This window comes from Oncorhynchus kisutch, unplaced genomic scaffold (genome assembly GCF_002021735.2).
Source record: "Oncorhynchus kisutch isolate 150728-3 unplaced genomic scaffold, Okis_V2 scaffold3902, whole genome shotgun sequence".
NCBI classification, from domain to species: domain Eukaryota; kingdom Metazoa; phylum Chordata; class Actinopteri; order Salmoniformes; family Salmonidae; genus Oncorhynchus; species Oncorhynchus kisutch.
This window is the reverse complement of record NW_022265847.1, coordinates 246,105-272,844: the sequence shown is the minus strand read 5'-3', so window position 1 is coordinate 272,844 and position 26,740 is coordinate 246,105. Positions and strand designations below refer to the sequence as shown.

The window sequence follows — 26,740 nt, the reverse complement described above, 5'->3', positions numbered from 1 at the left end:
CTACCTGCTCTAACCACTAGGCTACCTGCTCTAACCACTAGGCTACCAGCCGCCCCAGTATCCACCTCTGTGTTGATGAGAGTGTTTGGGTTGAGATATGTGCTCTGCAGCCCATTTCTACCCATAGCTCTCCCTGGTAAACTGCCATTGACACTGTAATTGTATCATGTAACACTGGCAAATACCTGGTATATTGGACAACTTATTCAAGGAGGGAAATCTCTTATTCAAAAAGAGTAAAGCCAGATCAGAGCAGAGGCTTCTGGTTCACATATTAGCACAGTACTCATCAAGGCTATGTTTATTGAATCTCAAAATAACAATGCACTCACACTGGAAAAAAAAATAGCTTACAAAAATCACATTAACAATTCAGATGAAAAGTACTTAATGAATTTATGTTCACATACATCCAGTAGGCCGACCTACATTCACCGTGCATTGAGATGTTTCTATGTGTATTTATGTTCACATACATCCAGTAGGCCGACCTACATTCACCGTGCATTGAGATGTTTCTATGTGTATTTATGTTCACATACATCCAGTAGGCCGACCTACATTCACCGTGCATTGAGATGTTTCTATGTGTATTTATGTTCACATACATCCAGTAGGCCGACCTACATTCACCGTGCATTGAGATGTTTCTATGTGTATTTATGTTCACATACATCCAGTAGGCCGACCTACATTCACCGTGCATTGAGATGTTTCTATGTGTATTTATGTTCACATACATCCAGTAGGCCGACCTACATCCACCGTGCATTGAGATGTTTCTATGTGTATTTATGTTCACATACATTCAGTAGGCCGACCTACATTCACCGTGCATTGAGATGTTTCTATGTGTATTTATGTTCACATACATTCAGTAGGCCGACCTACATCCACCGTGCATTGAGATGTTTCTATGTGTATTTATGTTCACATACATCCAGTAGGCCGACCTACATTCACCGTGCATTGAGATGTTTCTATGTGTATTTATGTTCACATACATCCAGTAGGCCGACCTACATTCACCGTGCATTGAGACATACACTGAGCGGACAAAACATTAGGAACACCCTCTTCCTGATATTGAGTTGCACCTCCCCCTTTTGCCCTCAGAACAGCTTCAGATGTTTGGACTCTACAAAGTGTCGAAAGTGTTCTACAGGGATGCTGACCCATTTCACACTTTAGCAGATGCTCTTATCCAGAGCGACTTGAGTTAAGTGCCTTGCTCAAGGGCACATCGACAGATTGTTCCCCCCTAATATAATCATTCTAAATACTTTACCAGAGAGCTAAACTTAGCATCATAAGCGGCAGGTAGCCTGGGGGGTAGAGCATTGGACTAGTAACCGAAAAGTTGCTCGATCGAATCCCCAGAGCTGACAAGGTAAACATCTGTTGTTCTGCCTCTGAACAAGGCAGTTAACTCACTGTTCCTAGGCCGTCATTGTAAATAAGATTTTGTTATAAACTAGTTAAATAAAATAGCTATGGATTGTTTGCCTATTCCTATTTGGGAAACCAGCAATTTGGCGAGCGCGCATGGCAATAGACCTAGCCGATTATTGAGTTGTGGCTATCAGTGAAAAACATCTAACAATGTGTGAAGATAATGTGTCTCGAGACTAATTTAAAAACGTTGCAACAAGAAGTAGGGGAGGGATGTGTGGCGAAGATATGGGCGTCTCTCTCCAGAATGTTCCCCTTGCGGTCTCCTGACAATTATTGCACATTCATTGTTGTGAATTGTTTGCTCTTCGATTGTTTGTTTTGTTCAATTCTCCATCATATATGTAACCAGTAGGCATAGTAGATGTACCGTTTATCCCGTCATTTGGTTACATTTCTGTTAATGCATGTATTTACAGTAATTTACTGTTCTCCTTCCCGGAGTGGAAAAACGTTGTTTGCAGAGTTTACAACCTGATACACTTGTGAGAAACAACAAGTAAGGGGTTAATTTTATATCCATCTGAGAGAGCATTGAGAGTATGTGGTTTCTCTGTCCTGGTTCAAGTCAAGACAGATGGAAAGGGAGGCGATTCATGAGAACCTGCATTTTCATCAGGATATTTTGCTATTTTCATTTTTTCAGCTTTAGGCCTATGTATTCTATTGTTTATTTGTAGGCTTTAGGCCTATGTATTCTTGTTTATTTGTAGGCTTTAGGCCTATGTATTTTACTGTGTTAAGGTGTTCTTAACGTTTCGTATACTCAGCGTATGTTTATACAGTAAAATCATAAAATCAGTTTTCTCTATGTCTGATCCATAAAGGAGAGAGGAGTTCAGGGGTTAGTCCTGGGGGGCGTCTAGGGTCTCCAGCGTCAGCCACAGCCCCCCCTCGGCTCTGAGAACCAGCTGGGGTAGCCTCCTCACCTCCACCCCCCCTGGGGTCAAACGGAACCTCCTCAAGGTCAGCGCCACCACCACACGCAGCTCCGCCATGGCAAACTTCTGACCTATACAGTTCCTATAGCACAGAATGATCGGTGATGGTTGATACTGTATCATCATAGCCTGGTCTCCGGATCTGTTTGTACTGTCATGCCATGCACAAACGGATCAGGGAACAGGTTCTAAACATTAGGCTATGTTATGCCTGGGCTGTGATGCTAATGTGTATAAAGATAATGTCAATTAGAATCCACACCTAGGTCCTGAAGAGAAAGGTATGAAGGCATGGGATGAACGGTCCTTTGAGTTCTCAGGGTCGAAGCGCATGGGGTTGTAGACCTGGAGAGAAGAAGAGTGAAATGCCATCAGACTAAAGTGACTGTCAGCGGCACTGTGAGAGGATATTAAGGAGCTCGTCAGAGCCCTGAGTGTCGATGGAGTAAACTGTACTAACGTCTGGGTCAGGCCAGATCTCAGGGTTGTGATGGGTCCCATAGATGCTCACCAGACAGATGCTACCTGAGGTGGGAAAAGACATTAGACATTAGTATTAGAAACGCACAGGCTCCGCCCACCTGAAGATCTGTCTTCTTCAGCTATCTATTTCCTGTGTTTACATTGCCTTTCCGTTTAGTCTATAAGAACGCTAAAGCTTCGTCAGGGATTTAACGCACCACACGTACAGTACCAGTCAAAAGTTTGGACACACCTACTCATTCCGGGGTTTTTCTCTTTGTATATTTGAGCTGTTCTTGCCTTAATATGGACTTAGTCTTTTACCAAATAGGCCTATCTTCTGTATGCCACCCTTACCTTGTCACAACACAACTGATTGGCTGAAAAGGAAAGAAATTCCACAAATACATTTTTTACAAGGAACACCTGTTAATTTAAATGCATTCCAGGTGACTAGCTCATGAAGCTGGTTGAGAGAATGCCAAGCGTGTGCAAAACTGTCATCAAGGCAACTTTGAAGAAACTCAAATATAAAATATATTTTGATTTGTTTAACACTTCTACATGATTCCATATGTGTTATTTCATAGTGTTGATGTCTTCACTCTTATTCTACAATGTAGAAAATTGTAAAAGAAATAAAGAAAAACCCTTGAATGAGTAAAGTCAGGCAGGGTAGACAGAGCAGGTAGTCTAGACAGAGCAGGTAGGGTAGACAGAGCAGGTAGTCTAGACAGAGCAGGTAGTCTAGACAGAGCAGGTAGTCTAGACAGAGCAGGCAGGGTAGACAGAGCAGGTAGTCTAGACAGAGCAGGTAGTCTAGACAGAGCAGGTAGTCTAGACAGAGCAGGTAGTCTAGACAGAGCAGGCAGGGTAGACAGAGCAGGTAGTCTAGACAGAGCAGGTAGTCTAGACAGAGCAGGTAGTCTAGACAGAGCAGGTAGTCTAGCCAGAGCAGGTAGTCTAGACAGAGCAGGTAGTCTAGACAGAGCAGGTAGTCTAGACAGAGCAGGTAGTCTAGACAGAGCAGGCAGGGTAGACAGAGCAGGTAGTCTAGACAGAGCAGGTAGTCTAGACAGAGCAGGTAGTCTAGACAGAGCAGGCAGGGTAGACAGAACAGGTCGTCTAGACAGAGCAGGTAGTCTAGACAGAGCAGGTAGTCTAGACAGAGCAGGTAGTCTAGCCAGAGCAGGCAGGGTAGACAGAGCAGGTCGTCTAGACAGAGCAGGTAGTCTAGACAGAGCAGGTAGTCTAGACAGAGCAGGTAGTCTAGACAGAGCAGGCAGGGTAGACAGAGCAGGTCGTCTAGACAGAGCAGGTAGTCTAGACAGAGCAGGTAGTCTAGACAGAGCAGGCAGGGTAGACAGAGCAGGTCGTCTAGACAGAGCAGGCAGGGTAGACGGAGCAGGTAGTCTAGACAGAGCAGGTAGTCTAGACAGAGCAGGCAGGGTAGACAGAGCAGGTAGTCTAGACAGAGCAGGTAGTCTAGACAGAGCATGTAGTCTAGACAGAGCAGGTAGTCTAGACAGAGCAGTTAGTCTAGACAGAGCAGGTAGTCTAGACAGAGCATGTAGTCTAGACAGAGCAGGTAGTCTAGACAGAGCAGGTAGTCTAGACAGAGCATGTAGTCTAGACAGAGCAGGTAGTCTAGACAGAGCATGTAGTCTAGACAGAGCAGGTAGTCTAGACAGAGCAGGTAGTCTAGACAGAGCAGGTAGTCTAGACAGAGCAGGTAGGGGAGACTGAGCAGGCAGTCTAGACAGAGCAGGTAGTCTAGACAGAGCAGGTAGTCTAGACAGAGCAGGTAGGGGAGACAGAGCAGGTAGTCTAGACAGAGCAGGTAGTCTAGACAGAGCAGGTAGGGGAGACTGAGCAGGCAGTCTAGACAGAGCAGGTAGTCTAGACAGAGCAGGTAGTCTAGACAGAGCAGGTAGGGGAGACAGAGCAGGTAGTCTAGACAGAGCAGGTAGTCTAGACAGAGCAGGTAGGGTAGACAGAGCAGGTAGGGTTGACAGAGCAGGTAGTCTAGACAGAGCAGGTAGTCTAGACAGAGCAGGTAGTCTAGACAGAGCAGGTAGGGTAGACAGAGCAGGTAGTCTAGACAGAGCAGGTAGTCTAGACAGAGCAGGTAGGGGAGACTGAGAAAGTGTTTGGTGGTTGCAGCTCTGTTCCTCCCCTTTCTGTTAATGGATTTAAATATGCAAATATACCCAAATACACCCTGTGGTATGACCCGTCCCCTCACCCTGTGGTACGACCCGTCCCCTCACCCTGTGGTACGACCCGTCCCCTCACCCTGTGGTACGACCCGTCCCCCTCACCCTGTGGTATGACCCGTTCCCCTCACCCTGTGGTACGACCCGTCCCCCTCACCCTGTGGTACGACCCGTCCCCTCACCCTGTGGTATGACCCGTCCCCCTCACCCTGTGGTACGACCCGTCCCCCTCACCCTGTGGTATGACCCGTTCCCCTCACCCTGTGGTATGACCCGTCCCCTCACCCTGTGGTACGACCCGTCCCCCTCACCCTGTGGTATGACCCGTCCTCCTCACCCTGTGGTATGACCCGTCCCCCTCCCCTCACCCTGTGGTATGACCCGTCCTCCTCACCCTGTGATATGACCCGTCCCCCTCATCCTGTAGTATGACCTGTCCCCCTCACCCTGTGGTATGACCCGTCCCCCTCCCCTCACCCTGTGGTATGACCCATCCCCCTCACCCTGTGGTATGACCCGTCCCCTCACCCTGTGGTATGACCCATCCCCCTCCCCTCACCCTGTGGTATGACCCATCCCCCTCCCCTCACCCTGTGGTATGACCCGTCCTCCTCACCCTGTGGTATGACCCATCCCCCTCATCCTGTAGTATGACCTGTCCCCCTCACCCTGTGGTATGACCTGTCCCCCTCATCCTGTAGTATGACCCGTCCCCCTCACCCTGTGGTATGACCTGTCCCCCTCACCCTGTGGTATGACCCGTCCCCCTCACCCTGTGGTATGACCCGTCCCCCTCACCCTGTGGTATGACCCGTCCCCCTCACACTGTGGTATGACCCGTCCCCCTCACCCTGTGGTATGAACCGTACCCTCACCCTGTGGTATGACCCGTCCCCCTCATCCTGTAGTATGACCTGTCCCCCTCACCCTGTGGTATGACCTGTCCCCCTCACCCTGTGGTACGACCCATCCCCCTCACCCTGTGGTACGACCCATCCCCCTCACCCTGTGGTACGACCCATCCCCCTCACCCTGTGGTACGACCCATCCCCCTCACCCTGTGGTATGACCCGTTCCATCCCCCTCATCCTGTAGTATGACCTGTCCCCCTCACCCTGTGGTATGACCTGTCCCCCTCTCCCTGTGGTACGACCCGTCCCCCTCACCCTGTGGTATGACCCATCCCCCTGCCCTCACCCTGTGGTATGACCCATCCCCCTCACCCTTTGGTATGACCCGTCCCCCTCACCCTGTGGTATGACCCGTCCACCTGGCACCGTCATGTCCTTCGTGTATCGTCTGGTGACAGCAGACACGGGGGAGTGCAGTCTCAGAGACTCTTTAATACACATGGTGGTGAAGGGGAGGCTGCTCAGGTCCTCCCTGCAGAAACACAACACACCAGTCATTCTTTTATGGATCATTCACACATACAAAAAGGACTGGTCTGTTTTGAGAGTCTTAGCCCACAGAGATCCCCAGACTACTCTTATTAAAGTGGTATCCTTTCTGTGGTTTTGAGTGTCTTGGCCCACAGAGATCTCCAGACTCATCTTATTAAAGTGGTATCCTCTCTGTGGTTTTGAGTGTCTTGGCCCACAGAGATCCAAGACTACTCTTATTAACGTGGTATCCTCTCTGTGGTTTTGAGTGTCTTGGCCCAAAGAGATCCCCAGACTACTCTTATTAAAGTGGTATCCTCTCTGTGGTTTTGAGTGTCTTGGCCCACAGAGATCCCCAGACTCATCTTATTAAAGTGGTATCCTCTCTGTGGTTTTGAGTGTCTTGGCCCACAGAGATCCAAGACTACTCTTATTAACGTGGTATCTTCTCTGTGGTTTTGAGTGTCTTGGCCCACAGAGATCCCCAGACTCATCTTATTAAAGTGGTATCCTCTCTGTGGTTTTGAGTGTCTTGGCCCACAGAGATCCCCAGACTCATCTTATTAAAGTGGTATCCTCTCTGTGGTTTTGAGTGTCTTGGCCCACAGAGATCCAAGACTACTCTTATTAACGTGGTATCCTCTCTGTGGTTTTGAGTGTCTTGGCCCACAGAGATCCCCAGACTCATCTTATTAAAGTGGTATCCTCTCTGTGGTTTTGAGTGTCTTGGCTCACAGAGATCCCCAGACTCATCTTATTAAAGTGGTATCCTCTCTGTGGTTTTGAGTGTCTTGGCCCACAGAGATCCAAGACTACTCTTATTAACGTGGTATCCTCTCTGTGGTTTTGAGTGTCTTGGCCCACAGAGATCCCCAGACTCATCTTATTAAAGTGGTATCCTCTCTGTGGTTTTGAGTGTCTTGGCCCACAGAGATCCCCAGACTACTCTTATTAACGTGGTATCTTCTCTGTGGTTTTGAGAGTCTTGGCCTACAGAGATCCAAGAGTACTCTTATTAACATGGTATCCTCTCTGTGGTTTTGAGTGTCTTGGCCCACAGAGATCCAAGACTACTCTTATTAACGTGGTATCTTCTCTGTGGTTTTGAGAGTCTTGGCCTACAGAGATCCAAGAGTACTCTTATTAACATGGTATCCTCTCTGTGGTTTTGAGTGTCTTGGCCCACAGAGATCCAAGACTAGTCGTATTAACGTGGTATCCTCTCTGTGGTTTTGGGAGTCTTGGCCTACAGAGATCCAAGAGTACTCTTATTAACATGGTATCCTCTCTGTGGTTTTGAGTGTCTTGGCCCATAGAGATCCAAGACTAGTCTTATTAACGTGGTATCCTCTCTGTGGTTTTGGGAGTCTTGGCCCACAGAGATCCTGCCATGTTGAGATGAAGAGAGGATGGAACTTTTCATTATTACAAATGTGACCTATTTGAGAAAGGCCTGTGGTATCAACCGTCCCCCTCCCCTCGCCCTGTGGTATGACCCATCCCCCTTCCCCTTGCCCTGTGGTATGAACCGTGCCCCTGCCCTCACCCTGTGGTATGACCCGTCCCATCCCCCTCACCCTGTGGTATGACCCGTCCCCCTGCCCTCACCCTGTGGTATGACCTGTCCCCCTGCCCTCACCCTGTGGTATGACCCGTCCCCCTGCCCTCACCCTGTGGTATGACCCGTCCCCCTGCCCTCACCCTGTGGTATGACCCGTCCCCCTCCCCTCACCCTGTGGTATGACCCGTCCCCCTCCCCTCACCCTGTGGTATGACCCGTCCCCCTGCCCTCACCCTGTGGTATGACCCGTCCCCCTGCCCTCACCCTGTGGTATGACCCGTCCCCCTCCCATCACCCTGTGGTATGACAGAAACAACAGAAACAAAGACAGACAGGCAAGCAGACAGACAGACAGACAGACAGACGGACAGACAGACAGACAGGTGCTGACCAGTCTAAGTCATCTGTCTTTCGGTCTTGTAGCAGGTCGTTGACCTCGGCTCTACAGCGGTCCTGGTAGTCCTGATGCTGAGACAGGTTATACAGAACCCAGCTGATCCCGCTGGCCGTGGTGTCATGACCTGAGAGAGAATAAAGTCTCAAATAAATTGATTTATGATAGAATATACTGCCAGGGTAATTACAGTAGTTTATGATAGGATATACTGCCAGGGTAAATACAGTAGTTTATGATAGGATATACTGCCAGGGTAAATATAGTAGTTTATGATAGGATATACTGCCAGGGTAAATACAGTAGTTTATGATAGGATATACTGCCAGGGTAATTACAGTAGTTTATGATAGGATATACTGCCAGGGTAAATACAGTAGTTTATGATAGGATATACTGCCAGGGTAAATACAGTAGTTTATGATAGGATATACTGCCAGGGTAATTACAGTAGTTTATGATAGTATATACTGCCAGGGTAAATACAGTAGTTTATGATAGGATATACTGCCAGGGTAATTACAGTAGTTTATGATAGTATATACTGCCAGGGTAAATACAGCAGTTTATGACAGGATATACTGCCAGGGTAAATACAGTAGAGGATATGGTGGATCTGAACACTCGAGGATCACCTCCAAACATGAAAGTGTCTGCCTCTGCTTTTATCTCCTCATCTGTGAGACCATGACCATCCTCATCCTTTGACAGCAGTAACAAATCAATGAAGTCTGCTACTCTTTTCTTCTTCTTCTCCTCTCCTCCTGTGGTGTCAGTGTGGCTCTCTGGCTCCCCCCGGTGGAGAAGCTGTGCTCTGCGCTCCTGGACAACAGTCCTGGTGAACCTGTGTATAGGGTTGTAAGAACTTGAGTTACTTCCTGAAAATTCCAAAGTATTCCAGACATCCTGTTTGGAGGAATCTTGGATTTCCAGCTTCCAGGTATCTCCCAAAAGGAATTTCAGAAAACCTTGGAATTTCAGAGAAATGTTCAGCCAATCTTCTTACCCGTGTACTACACTACAGGCCTGTTTGAAGCGCTGTCCCTCTGGGGACCTCCAGTAGAGACAGTCCCAGTGGTGCAGGATACGTCCTCTCCGCTCGATCACCAAGGTACTCAGCTCAAATATGGCTGCTATGTACTCACTGGAACTCCTGGACGAAAGGAAAGGAGCCATCAGACAGAGTTAGATAGAGGAGGGAGGAGACAGGGTTAGATAGAGGAGGGAGGAGACAGGGTTAGATAGAGGAGGGAGGATGGAGACAGGGTTAGATAGAGGAGGATGGAGACAGGGTTACATAGAGGAGGGAGGATGGAGACAGGGTTAGATAGAGGAGGGAGGATGGAGACAGGGTTAGATAGAGGAGGGAGGATGGAGACAGAGTTAGATAGAGGAGGGAGGATGGAGACAGGGTTAGATAGAGGAGGGAGGATGGAGACAGAGTTAGATAGAGGAGGGAGGATGGAGACAGGGTTAGATAGAGGAGGGAGGAGACAGGGTTACATAGAGGAGGGAGGATGGAGACAGGGTTAGATAGAGGAGGGAGGATGGAGACAGGGTTAGATAGAGGAGGGAGGATGGAGACAGGGTTAGATAGAGGAGGGAGGGTAGAGACAGGGTTAGATAGAGGAGGGAGGATGGAGACAGGGTTAGATAGAGGAGGGAGGATGGAGACAGGGTTAGATAGAGGACGGAGGATGGAGACAGGGTTACATAGAGGAGGGAGGATGGAGACAGGGTTAGATAGAGGAGGGGGGAGACAGGGTTAGATAGAGGAGGGGGGAGACAGGGTTAGATAGAGGAGGGAGGATGGAGACAGGGTTAGATAGAGGAGGGAGGATGGAGACAGGGTTAGATAGGAGGGAGGATGGAGACAGGGTTAGATAGAGGAGGGAGGAGACAGGGTTAGTTAGAGGAGGGAGGAGACAGGGTTAGATAGAGGAGGGAGGATGGAGACAGGGTTAGATAGAGGAGGGAGGATGGAGACAGGGTTAGATAGAGGAGGGAGGATGGAGACAGGGTTAGATAGAGGAGGGAGGATGGAGACAGGGTTACATAGAGGAGGGAGGATGGAGACAGGGTTAGATAGAGGAGGAAGGAGGACAGGGTTAGATAGAGGAGGGAGGATGGAGACAGGGTTAGATAGAGGAGGGAGGATGGAGACAGGGTTAGATAGAGGAGGGAGGAGACAGGGTTAGATAGAGGAGGGAGGAGACAGGGTTAGATAGAGGAGGGAGGATGGAGACAGGGTTAGATAGGAGGGAGGATGGAGACAGGGTTAGATAGGAGGGAAGATGGAGACAGGGTTAGATAGGAGGGACGATGGAGACAGGGTTAGATAGGAGGGAGGATGGAGACAGGGTTAGATAGAGGAGGGAGGTTGGAGACAGGGTTAGATAGAGGAGGGAGGATGGGAGACAGGGTTAGATAGAGGAAGGAGGATGGAGACAGGGTTAGATAGAGGAGGGAGGATGGAGACAGGGTTAGATAGAGGAGGGAGGATGGAGACAGGGTTAGATAGAGGAGGGAGGATGGAGACAGGGTTAGATAGAGGAGGGAGGATGGAGACAGGGTTAGATAGAGGAGGGAGGATGGAGACAGGGTTAGATAGAGGAGGGAGGATGGCGACAGGGTTAGATAGAGGAGGGAGGATGGAGACAGGGTTAGATAGAGGAGGGAGGATGGAGACAGGGTTAGATAGAGGAGGGAGGATGGAGACAGGGTTAGATAGAGGAGGGAGGATGGAGACAGGGTTAGATAGAGGAGGGAGGATGGAGACAGGGTTAGATAGAGGAGGGAGGATGGAGACAGGGTTAGATAGAGGAGGGAGGATGGAGACAGGGTTAGATAGAGGAGGGAGGATGGAGACAGGGTTAGATAGAGGAGGGAGGATGGAGACAGGGTTAGATAGAGGAGGGAGGATGGAGACAGGGTTAGATAGAGGAGGGAGGATGGAGACAGGGTTAGATAGAGGAGGGAGGATGGAGACAGGGTTACATAGAGGAGGGAGGATGGAGACAGGGTTACATAGAGGAGGGAGGATGAGACAGGGTTACATAGAGGAGGGGGGAGACAGGGTTAGATAGAGGAGGGAGGAGACAGGGTTAGTTAGAGGAGGGAGGAGACAGGGTTAGATAGAGGAGGGAGGATGGAGACAGGGTTAGATAAAGGAGGGAGGATGGAGACAGGGTTAGATAGAGGAGGGAGGATGGAGACAGGGTTAGATAGAGGAGGGAGGATGGAGACAGGGTTAGATAGAGGAGGGAGGATGGAGACAGGGTTAGATAGAGGAGGGAGGATGGAGACAGGGTTAGATAGAGGAGGGAGGATGGATACAGGGTTAGATAGAGGAGGGAGGATGGAGACAGGGTTAGATAGAGGAGGGAGGATGGAGACAGGGTTAGATAGAGGAGGGAGGATGGGAGACAGGGTTAGATAGAGGAAGGAGGATGGAGACAGGGTTAGATAGAGGAGGGAGGATGGAGACAGGGTTAGATAGAGGAGGGAGGATGGAGACAGGGTTAGATAGAGGAGGGAGGATGGAGACAGGGTTAGATAGAGGAGGGAGGATGGAGACAGGGTTAGATAGAGGAGGAAGGAGACAGGGTTAGATAGAGGAGGGAGGATGGAGACAGGGTTAGATAGAGGAGGGAGGATGGAGACAGGGTTAGATAGAGGAGGGAGGAGACAGGGTTAGATAGAGGAGGGAGGAGACAGGGTTAGATAGAGGAGGGAGGAGACAGGGTTAGATAGAGGAGGGAGGATGGAGACAGGGTTAGATAGGAGGGAGGATGGAGACAGGGTTAGATAGGAGGGAGGATGGAGACAGGGTTAGATAGGAGGGAGGATGGAGACAGGGTTAGATAGGAGGGAGGATGGAGACAGGGTTAGATAGAGGAGGGAGGTTGGAGACAGGGTTAGATAGAGGAGGGAGGATGGGAGACAGGGTTAGATAGAGGAAGGAGGATGGAGACAGGGTTAGATAGAGGAGGGAGGATGGAGACAGGGTTAGATAGAGGAGGGAGGATGGAGACAGGGTTAGATAGAGGAGGGAGGATGGAGACAGGGTTAGATAGAGGAGGGAGGATGGAGACAGGGTTAGATAGAGGAGGGAGGATGGAGACAGGGTTAGATAGAGGAGGGAGGATGGAGACAGGGTTAGATAGAGGAGGGAGGATGGAGACAGGGTTAGATAGAGGAGGGAGGATGGAGACAGGGTTAGATAGAGGAGGGAGGATGGAGACAGGGTTAGATAGAGGAGGGAGGATGGAGGGGACTATGGTTACTGGACTCTTGTCTCAGTATCAGAGGTAGAAGGTTACTGGACTCTTGTCTCAGTATCAGAGGTAGAAGGTTACTGGGCTCTTGTCTCAGTATCAGAGGTAGAAGGTTACTGGACTTGTCTCAGTCAGTATCAGAGGTAGAAGGTTACTGGGCTCTTGTCTCAGTATCAGAGGTAGAAGGTTACTGGACTCTTGTCTCAGTATCAGAGGTAGAAGGTTACTGGACTCTTGTCTCAGTATCAGAGGTAGAAGGTTACTGGACTCTTGTCTCAGTCAGTATCAGAGGTAGAAGGTTACTGGGCTCTTGTCTCAGTCAGTATCACAGGTAGAAGGTTACTGGGCTCTTGTCTCAGTCAGTAACAGAGGTAGAAGGTTACTGGACTCTTGTCTTAGTCAGTAACAGAGGTAGAAGGTTACTAGGCTCTTGTCTCAGTATCAGAGGTAGAAGGTTACTGGACTCTTGTCTCAGTCAGTAACAGAGGTAGAAGGTTACTGGGCTCTTGTCTCAGTATCAGAGGTAGAAGGTTACTGGGCTCTTGTCTCAGTCAGTAACAGAGGTAGAAGGTTACTGGACACTTGTCTCAGTCAGTAACAGAGGTAGAAGGTTACTGGACTCTTGTTTCAGTCAGTATCAGAGGTAGAAGGTTACTGGACTCTTGTCTCAGTCAGTAACAGAGGTAGAAGGTTACTGGACTCTTGTTTCAGTCAGTATCAGAGGTAGAAGGTTACTGGACTCTTGTTTCAGTCAGTATCAGAGGTAGAAGGTTACTGGACTCTTGTCTCAGTCAGTAACAGAGGTAGAAGGTTACTGGACTCTTGTTTCAGTCAGTATCAGAGGTAGAAGGTTACTGGACTCTTGTTTCAGTCAGTATCAGAGGTAGAAGGTTACTGGACTCTTGTCTCAGTCAGTAACAGAGGTAGAAGGTTACTGGACTCTTGTCTCAGTCAGTAACAGAGGTCGAAGGTTACTGGGCTCTTGTCTCAGTCAGTAACAGAGGTAGAAGGTTACTGGACTCTTGTCTCAGTCAGTAACAGAGGTAGAAGGTTACTGGACTCTTGTCTCAGTATCAGAGGTAGAAGGTTACTGGACTCTTGTCTCAGTCAGTATCAGAGGTAGAAGGTTACTGGACTCTTGTCTCAGTCAGTATCAGAGGTAGAAGGTTACTGGGCTCTTATCTCAGTCAGTATCAGAGGTAGAAGGTTACTGGACTCTTGTCTCGGTATCAGAGGTAGAAGGTTACTGGGCTCTTATCTCAGTCAGTATCAGAGGTAGAAGGTTACTGGACTCTTGTCTCAGTCAGTAACAGAGGTAGAAGGTTACTGGACTCTTGTCTCAGTCAGTAACAGAGGTAGAAGGTTACTGGGCTCTTGTCTCATTCAGTAACAGAGGTAGAAGGTTACTGGACTCTTGTCTCAGTATCAGAGGTAGAAGGTTACTGGACTCTTGTCTCAGTCAGTAACAGAGGTAGAAGGTTACTGGACTCTTGTCTCAGTCAGTAACAGAGGTAGAAGGTTACTGGACTCTTCTCTCAGTCAGTATCAGAGGCAGAAGGTTACTGGACTCTTGTTCAGTCAGTATCAGAGGTAGAAGGTTACTGGGCTCTTATCTCAGTCAGTATCAGAGGTAGAAGGTTACTGGACTCTTGTCTCGGTATCAGAGGTAGAAGGTTACTGGGCTCTTATCTCAGTCAGTATCAGAGGTAGAAGGTTACTGGACTCTTGTCTCAGTCAGTAACAGAGGTAGAAGGTTACTGGACTCTTGTCTCAGTCAGTAACAGAGGTAGAAGGTTACTGGACTCTTGTCTCAGTCAGTAACAGAGGTAGAAGGTTACTGGACTCTTGTCTCAGTCAGTAACAGAGGTAGAAGGTTACTGGACTCTTGTCTCAGTCATTAACAGAGGTAGAAGGTTACTGGACTCTTGTTTCAGTCAGTATCAGAGGCAGAAGGTTACTGGACTCTTGTTCAGTCAGTATCAGAGGTAGAAGGTTACTGGGCTCTTATCTCAGTCAGTATCAGAGGTAGAAGGTTACTGGACTCTTGTCTCGGTATCAGAGGTAGAAGGTTACTGGGCTCTTATCTCAGTCAGTATCAGAGGTAGAAGGTTACTGGACTCTTGTCTCAGTCAGTAACAGAGGTAGAAGGTTACTGGACTCTTGTCTCAGTCAGTAACAGAGGTAGAAGGTTACTGGGCTCTTGTCTCAGTCAGTAACAGAGGTAGGAGGTTACTGGACTCTTGTCTCAGTCAGTAACAGAGGTAGAAGGTTACTGGACTCTTGTCTCAGTCATTAACAGAGGTAGAAGGTTACTGGACTCTTGTTTCAGTCAGTATCAGAGGTCGAAGGTTACTGGGCTCTTGTCTCAGTATCAGAGGTAGAATGTTACTGGACTCTTGTCTCAGTCAGTAACAGAGGTAGAAGGTTACTGGGCTCTTGTCTCAGTCAGTATCAGAGATAGAAGGTTACTGGACTCTTGTCTCAGTCAGTAACAGAGGTAGAAGGTTACTGGACTCTTGTCTCAGTCAGTAACAGAGGTAGAAGGTTACTGGGCTCTTGTCTCATTCAGTAACAGAGGTAGAAGGTTACTGGACTCTTGTCTCAGTATCAGAGGTAGAAGGTTACTGGACTCTTGTCTCAGTCAGTAACAGAGGTAGAAGGTTACTGGGCTCTTGTCTCAGTCAGTAACAGAGGTATAAGGTTACTGGACTCTTGTCTCAGTCAGTAACAGAGGTAGAAGGTTACTGGACTCTTGTTTCAGTCAGTATCAGAGGTCGAAGGTTACTGGGCTCTTGTCTCAGTATCAGAGGTAGAAGGTTACTGGACTCTTGTCTCAGTCAGTAACAGAGGTAGAAGGTTACTGGACTCTTGTCTCAGTCAGTAACAGAGGTAGAAGGTTACTGGACTCTTGTCTCAGTCAGTAACAGAGGTAGAAGGTTACTGGACTCTTGTCTCAGTCAGTAACAGAGGTAGAAGGTTACTGGACTCTTGTCTCAGTCAGTAACAGAGGTAGAAGGTTACAGGACTCTTGTCTCAGTCAGTAACAGAGATAGAAGGTTACTGGACTCTTGTCTCAGTATCAGAGATAGAAGGTTACTGGACTCTTGTCTCAGTCAGTATCAGAGGTAGAAGGTTACTGGACTCTTGTCTCAGTCAGTATCAGAGATAGAAGGTTACTGGACTCTTGTCTCAGTATCAGAGAGAGAAGGTTACTGGACTCTTGTCTCAGTCAGTAACAGAGATAGAAGGTTACTGGACTCTTGTCTCAGTATCAGAGATAGAAGGTTACTGGACTCTTGTCTCAGTCAGTATCAGAGGTAGAAGGTTACTGGACTCTTGTCTCAGTCAGTATCAGAGATAGAAGGTTACTGGACTCTTGTCTCAGTCAGTATCAGAGGTAGAAGGTTACTGGACTCTTGTCTCAGTCAGTAACAGAGATAGAAGGTTACTGGACTCTTGTCTCAGTATCAGAGATAGAAGGTTACTGGACTCTTGTCTCAGTCAGTATCAGAGGTAGAAGGTTACTGGACTCTTGTCTCAGTCAGTATCAGAGATAGAAGGTTACTGGACTCTTGTCTCAGTCAGTATCAGAGGTAGAAGGTTACTGGACTCTTGTCTCAGTCAGTAACAGAGGTAGAAGGTTACTGGACTCTTGTCTCAGTCAGTAACAGAGAGAGAAGGTTACTGGACTCTTGTCTCAGTCAGTATCAGAGGTAGAAGGTTACTGGACTCTTGTCTCAGTCAGTATCAGAGGTAGAAGGTTACTGGACTCTTGTCTCAGTCAGTAACAGAGATAGAAGGTTACTGGACTCTTGTCTCAGTCAGTAACAGAGGTAGAAGGTTACTGGACTCTTGTCTCAGTCAGTATCAGAGGTAGAAGGTTACTGGACTCTTGTCTCAGTCAGTAACAGAGATAGAAGGTTACTGGACTCTTGTTTCAGTCAGTAACAGAGATAGAAGGTTACTGGACTCTTGTCTCAGTCAGTAACAGAGAGAGAAGGTTACTGGACTCTTGTCTCAGTCAGTAACAGAGATAGAAGGTTACTGGACTCTTGTTTCAGTCAGTAACAGAGAAAGAAGGTTACTGGACTCTTGTCTCAGTCAGTAACAGAGATAGAAGGTTACTGGACTCTTGTCTCAGTCAGTAACAGAGATAGAAGGTTACTGGACTCTTGTCTCAGTATCAGAGATAGAAGGTTACTGGACTCTTGTCTCAGTCAGTAACAGAGATAGAAGGTTACTGGACTCTTGTCTCAGTAACAGAGATAGAAGGTTACTGGACTCTTGTCTCAGTCAGTAACAGAGATAGAAGGTTACTGGACTCTTGTCTCAGTCAGTAACAGAGGTAGAAGGTTACTGGACTCTTGTCTCAGTCAGTAACAGAGGTAGAAGGTTACTGGACTCTTGTCTCAGTAACAGAGATAGAAGGTTACTGGACTCTTGTCTCAGTAACAGAGATAGAAGGTTACTGGACTCTTGTCTCAGTCAGTAACAGAGATAGAAGGTTACTGGACTCTTGTCTCAGTCAGTAACAGAGGTAGAAGGTTACTGGACTCTTGTCTCAGTCAGTAACAGAGGTAGAAGGTTACTGGACTCTTGTCTCAGTATCAGAGGTAGAAGGTTACTGGACTCTTGTCTCAGTATCAGAGGTAGAAGGTTACTGGACTCTTGTCTCAGTCAGTATCAGAGATAGAAGGTTACTGGACTCTTGTCTCAGTCAGTAACAGAGATAGAAGGTTACTGGACTCTTGTCTCAGTCAGTAACAGAGATAGAAGGTTACTGGACTCTTGTCTCAGTCAGTAACAGAGGTAGAAGGTTACTGGACTCTTGTCTCAGTATCAGAGGTAGAAGGTTACTGGACTCTTGTCTCAGTATCAGAGGTAGAAGGTTACTGGACTCTTGTCTCAGTATCAGAGATAGAAGGTTACTTGTAATATTAAACATAGACTACTCACTCCTGGCAGTTGCTGTTGTAGCTGAAGGTACATCTGAGCAGACTGTCCAGAGTCATCAGGCTGATGTGATTGAACATGTCCTGGCGGCTCTCTCCCTCGGCCACCAGGCGGCGCCACTTAGACTGACGCCAACCAACAGGGGAGAGACCATAGAGTTAATTAGAGGAGTCATCTTTGTATCTGTCCTATTAAGGTGTCTGTGACAGCCTCAGTAACACTGCCTGTTCTATCTCCATTTTGAAGTAGTCCATTTTCTTATTTCTTAGTGTTTTTTAAACGCCTAAAGCTAATATTGGTGATTTACAGCCACCTGCAGTGCTGGAGTCCTGAATCATATCTTGTGTCATTTATTTATTGTGGCCACTAGATGGCAGTGATATAGCTTAAAGCCATTTACAAACACTGCAACCAGGCGACAATGCTCTGATATTTGGCTGGTCACTTAGAACCCATAGGAATCCCCACCAAGTTGACTTCTTTAAAATGGTGGAATCACTCAATGGCAATGTACATGCTAAAGTGGGTTATGTCCATAAGTCCTCCAACTAACTCTATGGGAGACATTTGTGTTGCCTACCTCACCACATCGCCACACTACCTCTTACATTCTTACACCAGGTGAGGCTGGTGGGAGGAGCTATAGGAGGACGGGCTCATTGTAATGGCTGGAATTGAACAGATATAGCTCCTCCCACCAGCCACCTCTGTCTGACACACTGTATCTGAAACCTAATCATCTGAAACTCAACCAAAACAAAAAAGCAAATGCATCAAACTAATTTGCTGTAGTCATTGCGTGCTATGAATATGGGACCAAATACTTATCTTTTTACTAGTTCGCTCCCCTAAAATGAGAGGTCTATGTACAAAAACTGCTGTAATTTCTAAACTCTTCACCTGATATGGATCCAAAGTTTTCAAGTATAGAGCTAAAATAAGTAAAAAATACTTCACTGTCCCAATAATTACGGAGTTTAAAAACAGAGAAGCTGATGCAAAAAAAATTAACTTGTAAACTATACTACTTGTTTCTCTAACATATTTAATGGGCCAAATATGTTGATTGCTACTTAAATGAACCCACGTAATGGCTGCTGTTGCTCCATAGACTCACATGCATGATGTCGGAGGAGTGGTTGAAGATCTTCACATAGTTCTTGAGGATGTCGAAGTGGAATGCAGGAGTGAGTAGACGTCTACGACGAGACCAGTCCTCTCCGTTACTCAGGAGAAGACTCTGTCCTGTATGACAATATTACTGTAACTGTGACCAGGATAGAGGATCTGAGAGTACTGTATATAGTATAGGAAATATTACTGTGACTGTCACTAGGACAGAGGATCTGAGAGTACTGTATATAGTATAGGAAATATTACTGTGACTGTCACTAGGACAGAGGATCCTAAAGTACTGTATATAGTATAGGTAATATTACTGTGACTGTCACTAGGACAGAGGATCTGAGAGTACTGTATATACTATAGGAAATATTCCTGTGACTGTGAGAGAGGATTTGATTTGAGAGTGTATTGTATGGGGTAAAGTAAATGAAAGGTGTTCATGTTTTGTACTTACCCAGCCATGGTCTCAGGAACCCATAGAAAAGCTCATCTTTGACTGTGATGGAAGCTGCAAGGATGGAAAAAATGGTGAAGGCGATTCAGAAAAATAGTCACTGTAGGTCTACTTGCTAAGGAGAAAAGCAGACAGCATGGCAGCAGGAAGTAGAGGTGTAGAGGGTGCAACAGCACCACCTGGTGGTGAGATGGTAAAACCATGCGAGGGAGTTATTTTTTCCACAAGCCTTTTTCTCATGACAAATTAACTCAACTTTAAACACACTGTCTAGCTAGCACACTAGAGCCAGTAGCACAATGGACAACCAAATCACATGTTTAGACCTATCTTCTCTGTCTAAACCGACAAACATTTAACCCTAATTGAGATGTGAGGTAGCCTATCTAATTTGCAAAATTAAGACCTACAAGAGTCAATATATAACCAATTCTAAATGACACATTGGCCATTAGGGTCGTTATAACCTATTCTAAATGACACACTAGCAGTTAGGGGGGGGGGTTATAACCTATTCTAAATGACAAACTAGCAGGTAGGGGGGGGTTATAACCTATTCTAAATGACAAACTAGCAGTTAGGGGGGGTTATAACCTATTCTAAATGACAAACTAGCAGTTAGGGGGGTTATAACCTATTCTAAATGACACAGTAGCCATTAGGGTTGTTATAACCTATTCTAAATGACACAGTAGCCATTAGGGTCGTTATAACCTATTCTAAATGACACACTAGCAGTTAGGGGGGTTATAACCTATTCTAAATGACACACTAGCAGTTAGGGGGGGTTATAACCTATTCTAAATGACAAACTAGCAGTTAGGGGGGGGGGGGTTATAACCTATTCTAAATGACACACTAGCAGTTAGGGGGGTTATAACCTATTCTAAATGACAAACTAGCAGTTAGGGGGGGGGGGGTTATAACCTATTCTAAATGACACACTAGCAGTTAGGGGGGTTATAACCTATTCTAAATGACACACTAGCAGTTAGGGGGGGTTATAACCTATTCTAAATGACACACTAGCGGTTAGGGGGGTTGTAACCTCTTCTAAATGACACACTAGCGGTTAGGGGGGGGGGTTATAACCTATTCTAAATGACACACTAGCGGTTAGGGGGGTTGTAACCTCTTCTAAATGACACACTAGCAGTTAGGGTGGTTATAACCTCTTCTAAATGACACAGTAGCCATTAGGGGGGTTATAACCTCTTCTAAATGACACACTAGCAGTTAGGGTGGTTATAACCTCTTCTAAATGACACAGTAGCCATTAGGGGGGTTATAACCTATTCTAAATGACACGCTAGCAGTTAGGGGGGTTATAACCTATTCTAAATGACACAGTAGCCATTAGGGGGGTTATAACCTATTCTAAATGACACGCTAGCAGTTCGTAAAAAAGCCTAAACTAGACGAGAAGCATCTTTTATTCCGAAACTTTAGCTCGTGATTGGAACACATATTTCCCTACTTTAATCAATCAGTACATTTTGAATGTGTGATAAGGCTGTTGTGACTTGGCAAAAAATATGTAGCTTGTCCTGTATGTGTACCCCATCAGTGTGTTTTTGTAGGCGGTCATGTCTGTAGGCCTAATGGGAGCTTGGGTGAGCAGGACGGGAGTATGTATGGGAACTTGGGTGAGCAGGACGGGAGTGTGTGTGGGAGCTTGGGTGAGCAGGACGGGAGTGTGTGTGGGAGCTTGGGTGAGCAGGACGGGAGTGTGTATGGGAGCTTGGGTGAGCAGGACGGGAGTGTGTATGGGTGAGCAGGACTGGAGTGTGTATGGGTGAGCAGGACTGGAGTGTGTATGGGTGAGCAGGACGGGAGTGTGTATGGGTGAGCAGGACGGGAGTGTGTATGGGTGAGCAGGACGGGAGTGTGTATGGGTGAGCAGGACTGGAGTGTGTATGAGAGCTTGGGTGAGCAGAACGGGAGTGTGTATGGGATCTTAGGTGAGCAGGACGGGAGTATGTATGGGAGCTTGGGTGAGCAGGACGGGAGAGTGTATGGGAGCTTGGGTGAGCAGGACGGGAGTGTGTATAGGAGCTTGGGTGAGCAAGACGGGAGTGTGTATGGGAGCTTGGGTGAGCAGGACGGGAGTGTGTATGGGATCTTGGGTGAGCAGGACGGGAGTGTGTATGGGTGGGCAGGACAGGAGTGAGTATGGGTGAGCAGGACAGGAGAGTGTATGGGTGAGCAGGACGGGAGTGTGTATGGGTGAGCAGGACGAGAGTGTGTATTGGTGAGCAGGACGGGAGTGTGTATGGGATCTTGGGTGAGCAGAACGGGAGTGTGTATAGGAGCTTGGGTGAGCAGGACGGGAGTGTGTATGGGAGCTTGGGTGAGCAGGACGGGAGTGTGTATGGGTGAGCAGGACAGGAGTGTGTATGGGTGAGCAGGACGGGAGTGTGTATGGGTGAGCAGGACGGGAGTGTGTATGGGTGAGCAGGACGGGAGTGTGTATGGTTGAGCAGGATGGGAGTGTGTATGGGAGCTTGGGTGAGCAGGACGGGAGTGTGTATGGGAGCTTGGGTGAGCAGGACTGGAGTGTGTATGGGAGCTTGGGTGAGCAGGACTGGAGTGTGTATGGGTGAGCAGGATGGGAGTGTGTATGGGTGAGCAGGAAGGGAGTGTGTATGGGAGCTTGGGTGAGCAGGACTGGAGTGTGTATGGGAGCTTGGGTGAGCAGGACGGGAGTGTGTATGGGTGAGCAGGACGGGAGTGTGTATGGGTGAGCAGGACGGGAGTGTGTATGGGAGCTTGGGTGAGCAGGACTGGAGTGTGTATGGGAGCTTGGGTGAGCAGGACGGGAGTGTGTATGGGTGAGCAGGACGGGAGTGTGTGTGGGTGAGCAGGACGGGAGTGTGTATGGGAGCCATCAGCACCCCCCCTATTCAAAACATCTTGCTGCAGCTATGACAGACATTAGTCTATGGGCCAGTGGGAAAATGTATCCACTTTAGGATGGCAAAGCTTTGATGGTATTCAGTTGTTCTCCACAAGCCCCTGATCAGATTAATATATAACCTCTCCAAATAAAATGATGTTTTCACACATTTATATCTTGTTGAATACGAGTCTAAAATGTTTGACGGCTGATTAAAGAATGTTGAAGAGAAGTTGGAATGTTCACATGCTCGTTGAAAATGACTGGTTCAAACAGCAATGGATCCATCCTATTGGATGGGATGTTATGTTAAAAACCACGAGATTGGTCCATTTTTTGGGGGGCTGTTGTATCTAATGATTTACCTCGACTGATTCACCATTGAAACCAGAGTGTTTCAAATAGCAGAACAACATGTGTGTTTTTAGGGAAGTTGGTCACAGAAATAAAGATATCTATATATGGGACCATGTTGTTTTTATAGTTGACACAATACTCTGCTGTATATTAACACCCAGCATGCTGACAGGAAAGGTGTGATCTGTAAGATACCACAAACAAACAACTTTTTTTAAACTTAAGTCCTTCACACCCTTGTCACGTGGTAACAGAGCACATCCCTATACTGCCCATTCTGTCTCCTAGCACCACCACATGAATACGTGTATAACATATGAACCCCCTCAAGGTGGCCCCATAGACATGTCATTACCAATCCCAATTGTTTCATACCTTAAATAGTGTTGTATCATCAAGTGAATAATATATCAATTGAGTTAGTATGAGAAGATTGTTCCCTGACAACACAGAACTAGATTTCATTCCCCCAGTCTATGACCCCTAACTAACTGCATAAGGGGTCATAACATATAATGTAGCGATAGCCACATTTAGCTACCTCTGATAAGTGTTATTGATATCTAAATGTTACCCACAGACATGGGTGGACCTTACTGAAAATTGTTGTTAGACTTTGCCAGCCCAAAGTAGACAAATGTGTGAAATGTGGCCCTCTGGTCCATGGACTAAATGAAGTGGTATTCTGTATACAGGGCACACTGTTCATTAGGGCACACTGTTCATTAGGGCACACTGTTCATTAGGGTACACAAGTAAAAAACGTTTTGAAACATTTAGCAATGGGAAATGTAAATGAGCCCTTCTTATTGGACAATCCCGGTTAGTCCCTCCCGGGTTACAATTTGTTTTCTTCAGTTTGGTGCCCTAATGAACAGGAGCCAGGAGTGAAAGATGTATGTACCTGGTGCCAGCAGCAGAGGCTTGATGTAGTCAGGGTGGAAGAGTCGTACCAGGGAGTAGAAGGGGCCCAGAAACCAGGAGCAGGAGTGGCTGTAGGTTCTTACCAACTGATCCACCGCCTGCAGGCCCTCCTCCGTGCTCCGCATCTACACACCACACACACACACACCACACACACACACGTAGGTAGAAACACACACACCACACACACACACGTAGGTAGAAACACACACACACACACACCACACACACACACACACACCACACACACACACACGTAGGTAGAAACACACACACACACCACACACACACACGTAGGTAGAAACACACACACACATACCACACACACACACACCACACACACACACGTAGGTAGAAACACACACACCACACACACACACGTAGGTAGAAACACACACACACACACCACACACACACACACCACACACACACACACGTAGGTAGAAACACACACCACACACACACACACACACACACACACACCACACACGTAGGTAGAAACACACACACACACATACCACACACACACACACACACGTAGGTAGAAACACACACACACGTAGGTAGAAACACACACACACGTAGGTAGAAACACATTTTGTTTATAATATATGAATAAAGATAAACAAGTATATTTCATTAGGGAAACAAAGAAAGGCCTACAGTGTTGGCAACATTAGGGAGGCTGGGGGGGAGGTTCCTCCAGCATTGGGACATTTGAAGGTAATGTTTCATGCTGAAACCAAACTTCCATGTGCAATATCCAGTCACGGGTGTCACAAAAACCCACTGCTGAAACAACTGCAGGACTGATACAAAGCTACTCCTTTCTAGCCGCAGGCTGGGGGATAGTGGTGTGGAACGAGTGGCCAATAAACACTTTACAAGGAGATGTTTTGTACTGTAAAGGGCAGGACGACTGGAGCTGTAAAAACAGACTCGTTTTCAGTGTTGACAACTAGAGTTGTAAAAGACTGACTTTAGTTTTCAGTGCTTGTGGTGCAACACTTACAGTAGCTTACCCTTCTGAACAACAGGAAGAACCTATTCCTGTAAACAAAGCACTGTTGCCTAACAGTCAGCTTCAGGAGCCTAATACAAAATGGTGGTCACTGAGACTGAAAACATCCACTGAATTCACAACAACAACAAAAGCATTTCCTTTCCCTGGAGCAACATACATTTCAATTCATATTGGATCAGCTTTATTAACCAAAGTCTATTTTCTCCATCTCAACATGCAGGTTGTAGTGTAGGGGTTAATGTCCTATCAATTCCATCCATTCATTCAGTCTGTACACACACACACACACACACACAGAGTTTCCTCACCTCTCCCAGGTGTCCCATCAGCCAGTTTTGTGTGGGGGGTTTACTAAAGCACCGGAGACGCCTGGTGAACTGAGCATGGCTCCACAGCAGACAGACGACACGGAGGGACAGGAGGAGGAGGACAACCAGAGCAGAGAGCTGGAGGAGAACAAAGAGGGAGCAGAGAGGAGACAGGAGACGACCCAGACCCAGGAGTCCATCTAGCAGACGATCCAGCACGGCATCAATAACAGCCATCCTGCATAGAAACAATACCATCAACCTTACTTCAAATAAAGCTATTCTATTCTACTCTACTCTATTCTACTGTTTTCTACTCAACTCTATTCTATTCTACTCTACTCTATTCTACTGTTTTCTATTCAACTCTATTCTATTCTACTGTTTTCTACTCAACTCTATTCTATTCTATTCTACTGTTTTCTAATCTACTCTATTCTACTGTTTTCTATTCTACTCTACTGTTTTCTACTCAACTCTATTCTACTCTATTCTACTGTTTTCTATTCTACTCTACTGTTTTCTACTCTATTCTACTCTACTCTATTCTACTGTTTTCTACTCAACTCTATTCTACTCTTCTATTCTACTGTTTTCTACTCTACTCTATTCTACTCTTCTATTCTACTGTTTTCTACTCTACTCTATTCTACTCTTCTATTCTACTGTTTTCTATTCTACTCTATTCTACTCTACTCTAGTCTAATCCATCCTGTATGATAGAGAGTAGAGACACAACAAGGGTTGAGAACACATAGAAAAAACGTCCCGCTTGGTCAACAGAAACAGCAGCTCTTCAACACAATGCATCTCAACTGTTGTAATACAGTGCTCATAGACTGTGAAGTAGGCCTACACAGTGTAAAGAGAATCCAATTCTCGGTGAATAACAATATATCCTAAACCAACTCAGTACGCTTGGTATGATGGCTTTTCTCGCTTCAACACATAAAGACATCTACAGTAGTCCTAATTATAGCTGGTCGTCTGCTCACACAGATTACTTGCCTTTCTTAGAAGATCTGACTGGCTTGCTTCAGTTCCTCTCGTGCATTGAGACAGTCTCACCCTTTCAACTTCTCTTTATTTTAATCTCTTCCACCACACACTGGCTCAACACACAACAGGAACCTACAACAGGAACCTACATGCTCTAACCCTGTATGCCCTGGTCAAAAGTAGTGCACTAGAAAGGGAATAGGGTGTCATTTGGGAGACAGTCACCATGCGGGTGTTGATATTTTAAAGGATGTGTTGTGCTGTACGGTTATATTATACAGTTATATTGCATACTGTAGGCATGTAGGCTATTTTCTTCCCACTGATTCTCCTTAAAACTACAACTCCCATATAGCCTACTCCGTGATTCTCCACCGCTCTCCCACTCTAGAGGAGGTTTACCTTCAAGCTACCTGACTGGGGTCATTCAGAACCTCAGATATCATTTACCTTCAATCTACCAGGTCATTCTGACCCCAGTCATCATTTGTATCATATCCCAAAGGTGGTTTCGTCCCATGTTTCATGACTTTGTCAATCAACTTGTTTTTAACAAAACTGAATAATTGTTTAATGTTTCTGTATCAATATGGACTTTTTTTTTTTTTTATCGGGGTCATCTTAATTCCACCTATAGTAATTTCATGAATATAAACTTTATTTCAATCTCGGTTTCTCTGGATGTCCTGCCTCCTCGCGCTCTTCCCTCCAGGCTCCCCAGCATTACGCACTCCAGCCACCATCATCACGGACACCTGCCTGCCCCCGTCATGCGCATCACGATTGTTGGACTCACCTGGACTCAATCACCTCTGTCATTCCCTCCCCTATGTCTGTCTTTTCCCCGCTTCAGCATTCGTGTGTCTCTGTATACCCGTGCGCTGACGCTGTTCCTGTTACCTGTCTGTTCCGAATAAACGTTCAACTCCCCGTATCTGCTTCTCATTTCCAGCGTCGGTCCTGTATAAGCCAGCGCGCTGGGCTGTCACGCCCTAGCTGGCTCGAGAGGTTTCTT

At 46.8% G+C, this 26,740-nt stretch overlaps 1 protein-coding gene across 3 annotated transcripts; it reads right to left on the bottom strand.

The window, feature by feature from the left end:
- Positions 1-226: 226 nt before the first annotated feature.
- On the bottom strand, positions 227-26,740 carry LOC109886487 (cytochrome P450 4F3-like). Of its 3 annotated transcripts, none has more exons than XM_031821172.1 (13): positions 26,626-26,740; positions 24,727-24,964; positions 23,375-23,519; positions 19,218-19,271; positions 18,756-18,883; positions 17,642-17,763; positions 9,415-9,561; positions 9,044-9,252; positions 8,406-8,535; positions 6,321-6,454; positions 2,854-2,918; positions 2,656-2,738; positions 227-2,475 (listed from the first exon to the last, which is right to left on the bottom strand). In XM_031821172.1, the coding sequence occupies exons 2-13, from the start codon at positions 24,961-24,963 to the stop codon at positions 2,298-2,300; spliced, it is 1,632 nt and encodes a 543-aa protein (XP_031677032.1). In that variant the 5' UTR covers position 24,964; positions 26,626-26,740; the 3' UTR covers positions 227-2,297. The 3 variants fall into 3 exon arrangements, with proteins under 3 accessions (XP_031677032.1, XP_031677030.1, XP_031677031.1); XM_031821170.1 differs by lacking the exon at positions 26,626-26,740 and adding an exon at positions 26,522-26,559; XM_031821171.1 differs by lacking the exon at positions 26,626-26,740 and adding an exon at positions 25,735-25,856.

What these genes read in the sequence shown, in the direction of transcription:
- LOC109886487 (XM_031821170.1), bottom strand. Translation starts at nt 26,544, where the DNA reads ATGACAGAGGTGATTGAGTCCAG. An exon ending in ACAGAGGTGATTGAGTCCAG is followed by an intron (nt 24,965 to 26,521) that starts GTGAGTCCAACA and finishes GTTTCTATGCAG; the next exon opens with GATGGCTGTTATTGATGCCG. An exon ending in TACAACAGCAACTGCCAGGA is followed by an intron (nt 9,562 to 17,641) that starts GTGAGTAGTCTA and finishes CCTTTCGTCCAG; the next exon opens with GAGTTCCAGTGAGTACATAG.